The 14,888-nt window shown below is 47.2% G+C and overlaps 1 protein-coding gene across 1 annotated transcript in view; it reads right to left on the reverse strand.

Annotated features, from left to right (window-relative positions):
• The window catches only part of Zcchc14 (zinc finger CCHC-type containing 14), a 56,565-nt gene that overhangs the window by 9,544 nt on the left and 32,133 nt on the right, over nt 1-14,888 (reverse strand). Inside the window, exons 3-8 of the mRNA XM_005345781.3 lie at nt 10,117-10,190; nt 3,537-3,608; nt 2,640-2,749; nt 1,599-1,693; nt 1,461-1,515; nt 675-957 (exon numbers count right to left, since the gene is read on the reverse strand). Of these exons, the coding sequence (XP_005345838.1) occupies nt 675-957; nt 1,461-1,515; nt 1,599-1,693; nt 2,640-2,749; nt 3,537-3,608; nt 10,117-10,190 (689 nt within the window). The remainder of the gene's footprint in view (nt 1-674; nt 958-1,460; nt 1,516-1,598; nt 1,694-2,639; nt 2,750-3,536; nt 3,609-10,116; nt 10,191-14,888) is intronic.

Consider the following 14,888-nt stretch of genomic DNA (forward strand, 5'->3'; position numbering starts at 1 on the left):
CAAAAAAAAAAAAAAGAAAGAAAATGTCAAAAGGCATCCCTAGTCAAAACTGCCAACGAAAACATTGTTCTCTGAGCAGGTCTCTTCCATGACTCCAGGTCTGTTTGGTTTTTCTGTTTTTGTTTTTTTTTTTTTTTTTTCCGAGACAGGGTTTCTCTGTAGCTTTGGAGCTGGAACTAGCTCTTGTAGACCAGGCTGACCTCGAGCTGACAAGAGATCCACCTGCCTCTGCCTCCCAATTCCTGGGAAAGGCGTATGCCACCACCACCCAGTATTGTTTTTTGTTCTCCCGGTCTGACTATTAAATGCAGCCTTGGTTGTCTGAGCCCCCACTTGCTCGAGTCCAAGGCAATGACTCTATAAGCTGGCCACACAGCATGAGTTACACCGAAGCTTCTTCAAAGAGCAAATGGTATCTGAATGAGTACTGGCCTACAGAAGCTTGAGGGATGGAGCCAATTCAAGTCACAGAGTCCCTGGTTTGTCAAGACCTGAAACATCCAGGAAAACTATTTGCTTATGACAAATCCTACTTTTTTGGCTTCAGGCAGCCTGGTAGTTAAATCCTGGTGCCCTCTAACACCAAGCAATATGATCATCACCCAAGTTCTTGACACCTCTAGTAATGAGGACAGGGCACAGCCTACCAGAGGCCCTCTGAGTAGTCAACATACCTTTTCCATGGTGAGCTGTTTAAAGACGGGGTAATACTTGTGCAAACGTAGCTTCCTAAGCCAGTCTAAAATCCCATTTTGCTCCTGGGGCTGAGGAGCCTGCAGACTAGAGGGCATCAGGATGGTAGGTGAGTTGTCCACTTGGGTCCGGTAAGCCAGCGCTGAGCCTGCACCCCCTGTGTGGGAGCAGTGGGGCAGGGAAGCAGATGCACTGGCCGAGTGCTGCAGGTGGTGCTGGGTGCTGCTCTGCGAGGATGGGATCCCAGCCACTCCACACACCGGCCTGAAACAAAGGGGACAGTGGAGTATAAGCGCTGCTCTACAGACTGCCGCCTGGAACCAGAAGATTAGTTAGAAGGATCCCATTCTAGCACCTATTCCCTTATGGCATGCATCTGGGGTTCAGCTCACAGCATACTTGGGGCTAATCAGTGTCCTGTCTACTCCCACCCCCATCACGACTTCCCTCCTCACAGTGCAATGCCTACAGGGATACTCCTGTGTGTGCCCATGCTATGTGTGTCCACGTGCACCAGAGATTCAGCTGAGCTACCTGGTGTCTGTCACTTCTAAGGAACGAGATGGTACCAATAGATCATGATTAAAACAAGTTACTCAGCACTGTGAAAAAACCATGAAACTGGGAAGCCAAAAACTGGATTCTCTCTACACAATTCCTCTCCTGACATTATCCAAGATGTAGATCAAACAGACAGCTCTGACAGCAGCTGCTTATACACGCACAGGAGGCAGCGCTGACCAGGGTGGCTAGAGAGGACCACTCACCTTCCAGACACGCCCATCATGGCACCTACTTTAGGAAGGGAGGGGTTGCCAGGACCTACAAAGTAGAAAAAACGTTATCATAGAAACTTACAAACAATAATGTAACTTAATTTTTTTTTAACCATTTCACAAACTTACTTGGACTTTGGAGCTGTTGGGTGGGAGATGAAGTGCTGAAGAACTTCCTAACATGGTCATGTTTCAGTGTGTGTGAAGGTATGGAAGCCAAATACCTGGGAAGTAATAGGGCAGTTTGTTAGCACTGAAATCTCCCCCCACAACCCATGCATGCATGCAAACTTAACAGTGGGAAAAATCTGAAAATTTCACCCAAGAGAATGAGACATTAGAGAAAAAAACAAACAAACTAGTCCCATAGCCTGATACTCTCCTTGCTTTTATTCAATTTGTATAGCTCCCTTCAAGTCCCTTCTCTCATCTCTCACAGTGAACAAATCAACTTCTACAAGAGTCTGTGACATGAGCACTGGAACCCTAGCGCTCCTGAGCCTGCTGGAACTAAGTCACAATGTGAAGACACTGGTCCCAAGGGCCCTGAGAGGATACACTAGAGAACCAGCAAGAGGCCATAGCTGTGCCTCGGGTAGTAGAGTGTTTATACATGAATTCCTTGGTTCTATTCCTCACTAGACCTTTTACCCCAGCTCTTAGGAAGCAGGAGGATTACAAATTCAATGTCATTTTCAGTCTCAAAACAAAACAACAGGACAGAACTGTGAGCCTCTGCACTATGTGTTCCATGTGTGGGGTACGGCTGATTCAGGACCTATTTTCATTCTACAAGCTTCAGATGCTTCTTCCCTGAGACAGGGTTTCTCTCTGTAGCCCTGGCTGTCTGAACTCACTCTATAGACCAGGCTGACCTTGAACTCACAGAGATACACCTGCCTCTGCCTCCTGAGTGCTGGGATTAAAGGCACGCACCACCACAGCCTGGTCATAGCTTCAGCTGTTAACCAGACAATATAGCTGACTGCTCACATCATCTCACAAGGACAGCAAACCTCATACAGCACAAACTTCTGGTTCCTTCACCTCATCACTAACTCACCCTAAGGGTATCCATATCCTTCAAACCTTTACAATAGGTAGCCCTGGAGATAAAGGAAACACCCACACCAGAGCAGCCACAGCCACCTGGCCAAGAACCTTACTTACCTCAGACCTGCTTCCAAATCCACATGGTTACGCTCCATATAGAAGGAATCTGGGCCAGCCAAGCAAGGAATGAGCTTGTCTAAGTTCTCTTCAGGGGAGAGCTGGGATAACTGAAAGAAAAGACAAGGCAGAAGGTCTGTCTCCACAGCACACCGGCACTCTGCCTTGCTACAAGAAGCTTGGCAAGGGGTCTCTGGAACATCTGTGGTAAGACAGTTTGGACCTTTCTAGCTGCTTGGGTTCTGTACACATGTAAGATATTACAGGCAGGTAAAGCCCCACTCATCATAACTATTCCTGAGTTTAATATAGTTTGAGCCACAGGGCCAGTTCCTGACTAGAATCCAAATGGACCAGGCCTGCAAAAAAAGCAAAGAGTAGCAGTTCTGACAAAGTCTAGCCTCCAGTACCCCAGCACAACAGCCCCTGTGTTTAGGACAATGGCCAGGACAAGAGAGCAGGGACTCCTCCTCTCACGGGGTAATGGGCACTGGCAGCCCATTCTTGAGAGAGGACACAAACAGGAAGAGTCCTACCAGTGTACTGGGGGTAAGCAAGGCTCTGGCACTCAAGACTCAGGAAGCAGCAGCCCATCGAAGATGTTGTGATCACACCCAGAGCCAGACACTCTTATGTACACTGACTCAAGGACCTCACTCCTGGCCTGGCAGGGAAGTACCTCTACAGGCATAATTACTGCTTTCTCAGATTCTACAGCCTTTTAAACATAACATCTAACATTCAATAAAAATTTCAAAGACATGAGAATATTGGGCCAGGGAGACTATGTCAGTGTTGTCAAGAGGTGGGGTGGCTCATGCATGTGATCTCAGATCCTCTCTGCTGACAGTCTGACTAGGTGAAAGACAACTTTTAAAGAGCCCCTGGTCACCTTACCTTTGAAATAAACTCAGTTACTTCTGAGGAAGACTTGGTTACTGATGTTATTGAAGAATCAGACCACAGGACCTTAAAAACAAATAAATAAGCCTTAAAAAACAGATACCACAACTGGGCAGTAGTGGTACAGCACTTGGGAGGCAGGGCAAACTGATCTCTGTGAGTTCAAGACCAGCCTGGTCTACAGAGCGAGTTCCAGGGCAGCCAGGGTTGTTACATAGAGAAACCCCATCTTCAAACAAAACAAAGCAAAAAAACTAAAAAACCAAAACAAAACAAAAAACCAACACAAAACAAGCTTCCAACTGTCCAGTGCTCACAGCTAGTAACTACTGTCTGAACAACTCACACTCCTGACTTGTGAAGACAACAGTCACAAAACCCAAGTCCATTCACATACTACCAAATCACTAGAGCATGGGGGAGTGGCATCGCGTGCCATCTAAGCACCCCTGTGTACCAGCATGTTCCATCAGCATGCTGGACATAGCATCAAGGCACCAGCAATCTGCCTCGTCACCTGGAAGCAGGTGTCTGTACCACACAGGTGCTGTGGCTATATCAACACTTGAGCCCAGGCCTGGTTTGGGCCCTCAGGCAGACTACAAACGTGGAACAGGAGAGGTCCTCCACAGGAGGGCTTCATCAGGCCGGAAGAGTCAGAAACTGTACATGCCTTCAGGCTTGGCACTTGTTTTAACTCATAGCACTGGGGCCCCTGTATGATTTTCTGACATCATAAAGCTCCTGGCACTGGCTGAGCTCTCCTGTCATTTCTACAAGCTGTTCCTTACAACACTGCCATGCAGTCTGAACGCAGCTACTTCTGCAGGTATATATGTGTGGGATTTGGGGGGGGGTCTGTGCAAAAGATAACATGAGCCCACTTAGAAAGGCAAGGGCAGGTGACATGAGGAGTAGGTCAACTGGGAGATACAAAACACCAATTTTGTCTAAAGTCCAAGTCATTGCCCAAAAGGGATATATCACATTTACCCTGGTATAGAGGCAAGAGCTCAAGATGCCAAGCCCAATCCCTTCTCTGCACAGCTGAGACACTCTTGACCTGGGAGGGTTCAGTCACGTTCCTTTCATCTGTGGGACCCACATGGATCTGTGTGCTTCAGCACTCTGTGATAGCACTAACAAAGTCACAGCAAATGTCTCCATAGGCGCCATGACTTCACAGGTACGGCAACTACAGTCACTGAGCTACCTGCTGCTAGGAGTGTGGCTTCCACCCCAATTTGTGTGCACGTGGTAGAAAAATGCCTAGTGCTTCTTGGCTTCCAACAATCCTACAAAGTTGGGGTTCCTAAGTTTGTGCCCTATCAACCCTAACATCCCAGACTGAGGTGAAAACTTGAGTTCCCCAGAGCTGGCAAACTGTTTCTAACAGGAGTCTTTTCTCCCAATCTGACCCAAGGAAAGCACAAAGTCCACAGCAAAACAAGGGAAGTAGGACAGTCATGCTGAAAGCAGTAGTCTAATCCCTGCCATGGTACGGTTTGCCCTCTGTGTGTTTCTGGGGTCCTCATCATAGGCAAGAACACAGGGCAGAGGATTCACAGCCTGGCCCCAGGGGTCTGCTTCACTTCCAAAGGTACCTACTTTTGGCTAGGCCCAGGCCTGTACTGGCCTCACGCTCACTCTCCACTCACTCAACACAGCGCTGGAGGAAGACAGGCCACCACAAAAGCACAGCAATGGAACGCACCCCATCAGAGCTGGCATCTGCCATCCACCTCCAGGAGCAAGCACTGAAGGAAAAGTTGAGGTACACAGCACCAATTACTTCCTTCAAGAGCTGCAGAGCCACACTGAGGCTGACTTAAATCTTTCGTCACACAAGAAATGAGCAACACACAGGATAAGGCCAGTTCCACATGCAGCCTTATTTTCTATCCACATGTAGCACATCTGTCTAGAGCCACCAAAATGGTATGTGCTTTATTCTGAACTAGCCAGGTGCTGGGCAGATGGCCCCACCCAGCCTATAAGATACCTTGTAAGAACACCTACACTTCCCAAACTCCCAACTTTCTTTCTTTTTCTTTTTTTTTTTTTAATACCTGGAGGGACAGCTGTGGGTGCTGGGAACCAAACTTTTATATTTTTGGTTGTGAGCCTAGCCTTTAACGGTTGAGCCATCTCTCCAGGCCATTCCCAACCATCTTAAGGGGAAAAAAAACAGCATGGAGGATGGAGGATGGAGGATGAAGGCCTGCAATCCACATTCTCAGGGGACTTGATGCCAAGAACAGAAAGAAGAGCTTGGCTGAGGCAATGGTGGCAAGCAATGGTCTGGCACAGCAGGCAGCACAGGCCCCAGGGAAGGATCTGGAGGAAAGCCCAAAGCCAAACATTCAAACTAGAAAACAGAAAGCCAAACAGGGGCATGATGCCAGGGCAGATTGAATCCCATAAGAGGGACGAGGCAGGTAACACCAAGGCTGCCAGACAACCAGCCGGAATGAAACTAGGTAAGCATTCTCCTACATTCCTCAGGAAAGCCATGGCCCAGCCAGGTATGATGGGAGAAAATGAATGAAATGTCTGCCCTGGCAATGCTGAAGCATGCATGGGCAGCCGTATATGGCGGTTCTGTTGAACTTGTCCATAATGAGTTTCATGGTCTAAGTTGATGAGGACAACTGACCAAGTCTCTTCCTAAAGAGGGCACCAGGTGGTTGCTGGGAATTGAACTCAGGACCTTTTGAAGAACAGGCAGTTCTCTTAACTTCTGAGCCATCTCTCCAGTCCCAGCTAGGTATGATGGCATACTCCATAAATTCCAGTACTAAGTAGGCAGAGGCAGAGAGGGTCTCTGTGAGTTCAAGGTCAGTCTGGTCTACACAGAGTTCTAGGACAGTCAGGACTACATAGAGAGACCCTATCTTTACAAAAAAAAAAAAAAGCTGGGCGATGGTGGCACATGCCTTTAATCCCAGCACTCCGGAGGCAGAGGCAGGTGGATCTCTGTGAATTCCAGGCCAGCCTGGTCTACAAGAGCGAGTTCCAGGACAGGCTCCAAAGCTATAGAGAAACCCTGTCTTGAAAAAAACAAAAACAAACAAACGAAAACCCAAAAAAGCACAAAATGAAAACAAGAAACACTGACCAACCCAACCACCAGAGGGTAGTGGGGGGATGGGGGGATTAGATGAGGCATCTCCAACAGGAAGCATCAAAATGGTATTGCCCAGCTAGTTCTTAATACCCTGCCACTCCTAAAAATAGATGACTCAGTAAGGACAGTGGTTCATACCCTCACTCCAAAATCTTGACAATTCCTATAACCGCGGGCTGAGACAGAATGAAGAATTCTGGACCAGCCTAGGCTATACAATGAGATTGTGACTTAAAAACAAACAAAACAAAACAAAAACCACAACTCTGAGAGAATCGATCTGAGTGAGACAGAAAAGCATCAGGCTCAATATTGGCTGGTTTGGGTCAGTAAAGAATGCTCTCAAATGAAAGCAAACTTTTAAGGACAAGACACAACAGGCTTTGGAGGGGTGTACTATACTAGTAATGTCTTGTAACTCAAGTCACACTCTCAGTGACTGTGCTTCAGAAATGGCACCCCTCTACTGTTTCTCCTGCACACCGGCAGGTGTAGGGAGCAATTCACACTTCTGAGAGACTCAGTCATCACTTTCTTCAGATCCACTCCTCCATCTGCTTCCTGAGACTCTGGCTGGGCCTCCTTGGAACCAGCAAGTACGGCTGCAGCATAACTAAAACTAACTCTGTGAAAAAGAACACGGAGCTTCATACCTGTCTATAGCAGATGTTTCCTGAGCAACTCCTTACAGGGAAACACTGTGTTCTCCTTAGACCTTTGTCAACTCAACACGAGCTGGGGTAATTTTGGGAAGGACAACCCCAACTGAGGAAGTGGCTCCAGCAGACTGGCCTTTGGCAAGTCTGTAGCCACTATCTTGGTTGATGACCTATGTGGAAGGATCCAGCCCACTGTGGGCAGTGTCACCCTGGGTAGATAGTCCTGGGTTGTCTAAGAAGGTAGGCTGAGCAACCCATGGGGAGCAGCCAGTAAAGCAACGTTCTTCCATGGCCTCTGCTTCAGTTCCAGCCTCTAAGAACCTGTCTTGAGTTCCTGTCCTGACTTCTCTCAGAGTATAAGCTGAAATAAACCTTTTCCTCCCAAAGTTCCTTTGGTCAGGGTTATCACAACAACAGAAATCCTAACCACAAAACAGTGGAAGCCATCAGAATTCTAGAGAATCACAAAAGACGACTACTGGGCAGGAAGCTTTGGGCTTCTCCTTAAGCACACAGAGCCCAACAGACACTTCAAATGTGGACACACCCACTCACTACAAGCTGTCCAGTGCTCAAGGCACAGTGAAGCAGCTATTGATCTGACTTACTGTTCTCACTATCTTCTATTCTACTCCACTAGTCTGTGTAGAGTACGTTGATTCTCAAATAACATTTTAAGATTTTGATACCAAGTATGGTAAGCCACACTTGGGCAGCTGAAGCACACTCTAAGTCAGCCTGGGGTACACAGCAAAATTTTAGACCCTATCAAGAACAAGTAAGAAAAAAAAATGTTCACTTTTTATTATAGTTGATGGTGAGCCACACACAAGTCTGTGACTGGATGTTGTGCCACCTGTGAAACCATCACTTAATCAGGACAGTTAAACCCTCAGCAGACTTTCACCGTTTACATAAAAGCTTTCTGACATGCTCCCTCACCATGGAGTAGTTTGCATTTTATAGAGTTGCATATAACTGGCTTCCACAGTATACACCTGTTTGGAGGAAGAGTCTGAGTCACTGTGCCTCTCTGTGCCCCTCTTGCACAGTGTCCCCTGTGGACACTACAACCCCGGCGATGCAGATTCCTAGCGCAGACACTCACACCTTCATCTTGGATCCTGAAGCATCACAAACAAAGCTGTGCAGTATCACAAATCAAACCCCACACCAAGAGCTCTTCCATAATGCCTTAACACCTCGCCTCAGCTATGAGGCTGCTGGTACACCTCTCCACACATGCTAACAACCAGACATGCCTCTTTCTTAGGACTCTGTCCAAATCTTAAAACCATTTATTCTTTCTTTCTTCTCTCTCCCTCTCTCTCTCGTTCTGTAGACCAAACTGGCCTCAACCTCACAGAGACCCGCCTGTCTCTGCCTCTTGACTGCTGGGACTAAAGGCGTGCACCACTCCCACCCAGCTGCTCTGAGAGCTCTCTGTAGACTTCATGCCCCTTTCTGTCTTATGACTAGCTCACCCATTCTCTTCAGAGCCTAGAGAACAGCTTTACAGAGGACAGCAGTCCTATCTACTAGCTGCAGCTTTTAAAGAGCACATTTTAGTACTGGGCTCGGAAGCTTTTCACTCGTTTATTTATTTCCCAGAGCTTTCTCTCTCCCTCTCCCCCTACCCCTTCTTTGTTTTTTTTTTTTTTTTTGTGGGGGAGGGTTCAGAAATGATCCCACCTGTGATACAAAGGGTTCTCACCACATAGCACCTCCTAAAGAGCAACCCTGACTCACACAATACTAAACAAGAGTCTCTTGTGAGTGTGCTTCCCAGCACTGCCAGGGCATATGCTCATGATCTGTCCACGTCTGAAGACAGAGTCTGAGAAACAGCTACCCCAGCATGCCGGGTGGGTAACAAAACCCTGATACAAATCAACAATACACTTCCCAGTTTCCTTTGAAGATAAGTGAGACCAAGAACCTGAAGTCTTATCAACAAAACATAAGCAGAAGCCTCTCCAGCTGCTCCTGAGCATGTTCCTTCTCCCTAGTCTGCATCCTGCCCACCATCAAGTGAGCACTAGAGCCCTAGCTGCCATCTTGGACTACAAAGTCTATATCCTGCAGACATGCTCACAGTAAAATCTGGAGTCAGCCAGGACTGTGTTCTGATGGAGGCCTGGGACTGGCTCCCTGAACATCGTAACAGGGAATAAAGGGAACTTTGAGGCTTGTCTAAGCCTTTGTTATGGCAAGCCGCTCTCACACAAGACAGCCCTTTCTGGTGCATTAGTTTTGAGCACATGACCCTGTACAGACCGACTGGTCGTGGCCACATAGTCAGCTTGTATGTGTCTCATCTAGGGGACTTACTATCCTGGAGTGCCCAGTGCCATAGCCTCCAGACCCATGGTGACAAGGACTGATTTGATGTTTTTTTTTTAAAGATTTATTTATTTATTATGTACACAGTGTTCAGCCTCCACGTATGCCTGCAAGCCAGAAGAGGGCACCAGATCTCATTACAGATGGTTGTGAGCCACCATGTGATTGCTGGGAATTGAACTCAGGACCTCCGGAAGAGCAATCAGTGCTCTTAACCTCTGAGCCATCTCTCCAGCCCCCTGATTTTTTAGACCTTAGCTTCTCCCTGAGAAGGTGGCTGTCCCCCAATACCCTAGCCCACCCCAGACACTTGCCCCAGACAGGCTCCATCTCACTCAGCACCACTGTTCTGCAAGAAGCACAGCTTTTATTCTAGCACATGAAGTGTCTACTCGTGACAAGTGTGCCCTCCATACCTCCAAGGTGAGGGAAAACAGCATCTTACCTCAAAGGAACACTCAACACTTCTGTCATTTTTCGTGTGTGATAGTCCCTTCAGGTCTATTTTTTCAACACTCACTGCAAAAACAAACACAAAATTAAAGAATGCAGTAAGACTTTGAGATACAAATGATTGTTGGGCATGTGACAAGTAGCTATTCCATACAAGGCTGCCAGAACCAAGACCTGAGTAGCACTTGGACCAGCCTCAGCTGGTATTGGCATCTTGGAAGACTAAGGGATACTCAGATACCCAACCAAATTCCAAGAAAGGGAGTGTAGGGAGCCTGAGCTGGACAGCACATTTGTGAGCTCTTGTGCTGTCCTTCAAGACAGTCAAAAACTGTGTCTAATTCTCGGAAATTTATAACCATGTCTCCCACAGTGAATGTTCCACATGAGAAGAAGCCTGGCACAGTCTTGAGGGTCTTTCCACGGACCTGTGCGCTGTTGCTCAGCTTTGCCACTAGGGCAAAAATGGAAGCTCCAATGGCAAGGTCTAGGAGGAATTACAGTGGTTCCCAGGCACTGTGACATGACCACGAGGCTGGGAACTGACCATGCTAAAGGAGACCTGCTGTCACCACGGAGCTCTGAAGCCTTGCTCTACTTCATGTTCCAAACCTTTCTCCTCAGAAATGAAATGACACCATTAAACTATTAGCACTGTTTCCAGGCAAGCCCAAACAGGTGTTCACAATTAAGTTCTCTATCTGAGCACGCACATCCTCCCCCAGACAACAGTGCTGACTGATACCATCCAGGAACTCGACTGCTTCTTCCAGGCAGTCACTTTGCATGGGCATGAGAGTCACATAACCCATTGCTCAGGTAACTGGTGAAGACCACAACTGAGAAGGATTGCTAGGTTGGTTGAGCTTCCAGGATTCCAGGAAGCCACCTCCATATTCTGCAGAGCTTTCTGCACACTCTGAACCCTAGTGATGGACGGTGACACACTCACTAGGCTTTACACTCCCTGCAGGTATACTCTTCTGGTCAGCAAAGACAGAGCCTTCCAGAATGCCTGTACTGTGACATATTGAGGGACAACCCAGAAGTTTTATAGACAAAAGACCTAGAGGAGGAAAAAAATTCTCGGCAATGGTAACCTTACCCTGCTCTATGAGGTGCACTGGGAGGTTCCTATACCTGTGGTGCTCCATGCTGGAGTCACTATGCTATTTGTTTAAATGTATTAAAATGGAATAAAAATGGAATAAATTCTGGTCTAGGTACTGAACAGACATGTGTGTGGGGCTACTACTCTGGATGATGAAGAATGGACATTCCCAGTATTCAAATGTCTTTTATTAATGCTGTCTGAACTGACTAGCATACAGACCAAACTACCTCCTCCCATTTGTGTGAACAGCTTTCTTGGCACATGGCTACACAATTTGCTCTAGTACCACTGACAGCTGCTCTCCACCCACTGTAGTGAAGCTGGGCTTGAGAGCGGAGACAGACACTACAATAGAGCCCCAGTTTGGACGCTGCACCCCACCACAGCAGAGCACTCAGCACTAGCACGCGCCAGCTGCAGCAGAAATGGAGGAAGAGATGTGCCATCATCTCTTGCCATCCTTACCACTCCAGCCACTCCTTCAGCTACAGTCAGCAGGAAGCGACCCCTCTACAGTCTCAGTGACACCATTCTAGACCATCCTCCTTCTCTAAGCAACAGACTGTAGGACCAGTGCCTGCCCTGCCCAGATAATCAATCTGTACCCAGTGTTCCCAAACTAAAGAGTATCAGGGTGTATGAGAAAGGAAAAAGGAAAAATCCATTTGGACTAAGGGAAGTGACTCAGAGCTGAACAGAAAAACAGGCAAAGTAGATGAATATCATTTAGTTGTTTGCAGATAAAAGCATTTTGGAGCCAGGCCAAGCACTCACAGCCAGCCCACTGCCCATGAAATATGTTTTAAACCAAGTCCAGATCTCACTGCATTATTGCTGCCAGCCTCAGCACCCAACTCATTGTAGGTTCTTCTTCCAGGCTCCCAATGTCAGGGCAGCAGCTTAGCAGGTAAGGGTACCTACCACCAAGCATGATGGCCTGATTCAATCCCCAGGACCCAAGAGATGAAGAAGAGAACCAACTCACACAAGTCCTCTGACCTCCACAGATGTGCCACGTCACAGCACACACAATAAATAGGATAAGTAAATAAATGTAATAAAACACCATGTTTCAGTTTACTTTCAAACTTGGAGTCACTAGAGGCCATGATTATAGGAACTGGACTGGCTCTGTGGCAGAGCACATGCCTCGTATGTTTATGGGCCTAGGTTCCAGAGATCCAGCCCCAACATCACAAAAGACAAACAAAACTCACAAAACTGAACAAAGTTGAGAGGTATGAGATCGAGAGGTCAGGCATCTCCAAGCAGCACCACGCACAAGAAAAAGTCTCAACTCCCAGGCAAATGTTGGGCTTTTAGGAACTGGTAATTATGATTCTCACACCAAAGGCACCTTACACCTGTAGAGATGGCTGGAGCAACGAGAGGGTGCTGCCACCTCCTCCTCCGGACAAGGTCAGAGACTTCAAACACAATGGGTGCTGCAGTTTTTTAGCTGCTTTAGGGCAGAACCTTTCCAGAACTCTGCCCACTGGTTTGAACGGCTTCCAGGGCTACAGTGTAGGGCAACTGGTATCTTGGAAGCTAAGCTTCATGGGCACCAGGGAATGCTTTTCTCAACCTTTTTTTTTTCCATTTTTAAAAAAAGATTTATTTATTTCTATTTATTTTGAGACAGAGTCTCTCTATGTAGGCCTGGCTACACTGGAGAATTATGTTTTCTATATTTTTTATTTTTATTCTATACGTATAACTGCTGAGAGGGGTGAACTGACTTTTCCTGGTTGTTACTGTTAGACCATCTTTTTTGTTTTGGTTTTGGTTTTGAAGACAGGGTTTCTCTGTGTAGCTTTGGCTGTCCTGGAACTCACTCTGTAAATCAAGCTGACTTCAAACTCACAGAGATCCACCTGCCTCTGTCTCTCTGAGTGCTGGGATTAAAAGCGTGTCCACCACCAGCCAGTTTGTTTCACCGTCTTTCCCTTACTGCCTCTCTGACGGCTATTGCTGCTTCAGGAACGGCAAAGGAGAGGTTTTAACAGGGCACCAGCTAGTCAAAAGTTCCTCAAATAATTCTAATATCTTACTGTCATCAAGACAGGTGCCAGGTGTAGGCCCAAAGATCACACCCACGCAGGAACACATGCTGCCCACAATCAAATCTAGGCTCAGCATCTCATGAGGCTTTTGGGACAGTGAGTTGTGTAGTCTGTTTTGAACTTTTTAAAATGTGCACTGGTGTCTTGTCTTTTTTATTATTATGTATACAATATTCTGTCTGTGTGAATGTCTGCAGGCCAGAAGAGGGCACTAGACCTCATGACAGATGGTTGTGAGCCACCATGTGGTTGCCGGGAACTGAACTCAGGACCTTTGGAAGAGCAGGCAATGCTCTTAACCACTGAGCCATCTCTCCAGCCCCTTGGTGTCTTTTTTTTAATGTGCACTGTTTTGAATGCATGTGTGTTTGTGTGAGGACACTGCATCCCCTGGAACTGGAATTAGACAGGTGTGAGCTGACATGTGGGTGCTGGGAATCACTAGGTCCTCTGGAAGAGCAGCCTGTGCTCATAACTGCTGAGCCATCTCTCCAGACCAAGAGTAGTCTGTTTTGATGCTCAGCTTCAAAATAAGCCTCCTTAAATAATAACAGTCACAGAAAAGCATTTCCAAGGGTTATTTATGCTTTCTGATGCTATTCAGAAATCAAGCTACATAAATACTCAAGAATTACATACAATTCCAATCAAGGAAACCAATTTTGTCTCCTGCACAATGTATAGTATGGCTCTCACCCACAGAATGTTTTAGCACTTTGGAGCAAAACTTAACACAGAGAAAACGCAATATCTCAAGTTCAAAATCAGTCAGTCAGAGTTAACATATGGACCCCTTAATCATCAGTCACTGAGTGAGGAGGGTGTGTTCTGGCTGGTACACTGGCATCTATAGGCTGAAGAAGGTATATAGATGCACACACCCCTCTGCACTGTGCAGCATTTTGATTCTTGATCAACTTTGACCAAAGGATACCTACCTCCTACAATTACTGGTGGTCTGAGCACTGGCTTGCAATGCTGTTCCTTTCCTCTATCTTCTGGGGAAGATACACACACAGCTCTGCACTAAATTGTATGATCACAGAAATGAGGCTGACAGCAGGTACTCAAGAGAAGCATGTGCAGGGCTGGCACTGTGTCCCCTGGATTTTACTCAGGACTATGTAGACAAGCCAGCTGATGCATGCCAGGGTCCAGGGGCAGGACAGGGACAGTTGTTCTCAACCACTATGAGAGTGACGTCAGACGAGACCAGACCAGAGCCAGGACCACAACCATGATGGCATGTGAAGGAATTCTGAGCTCTCCTATAGGCTCTGGTCAGCCCACAGCTCTTTTCAGATGGCCTGCTGGTGGTATGAGGCTTACAGGTCCCTGTAAGCCTTGTGTAGTCACCTTGGCAGAGAAACCCTAGCCCAGCTCCAGAGGACTACAGCACAGCAGACCAATGCAGACAGCACTGGGGCTTGAGATGCTGCCGGGCTGTGAGCTACAACAATGGTTCTCACCGCCGGACGATGGTGGCGCACGCCTTTAATCCCACCACTCGGGAGGCAGAGGCAGGCGGATCTCTGTGAGTTCGAGACCAGCCTGGTCTACAGAGCTAGTTCCAGGACAGGCTCCAAA

This window comes from Microtus ochrogaster, chromosome 4 (genome assembly GCF_000317375.1).
Source record: "Microtus ochrogaster isolate Prairie Vole_2 chromosome 4, MicOch1.0, whole genome shotgun sequence".
Lineage (NCBI taxonomy): Eukaryota > Metazoa > Chordata > Mammalia > Rodentia > Cricetidae > Microtus > Microtus ochrogaster.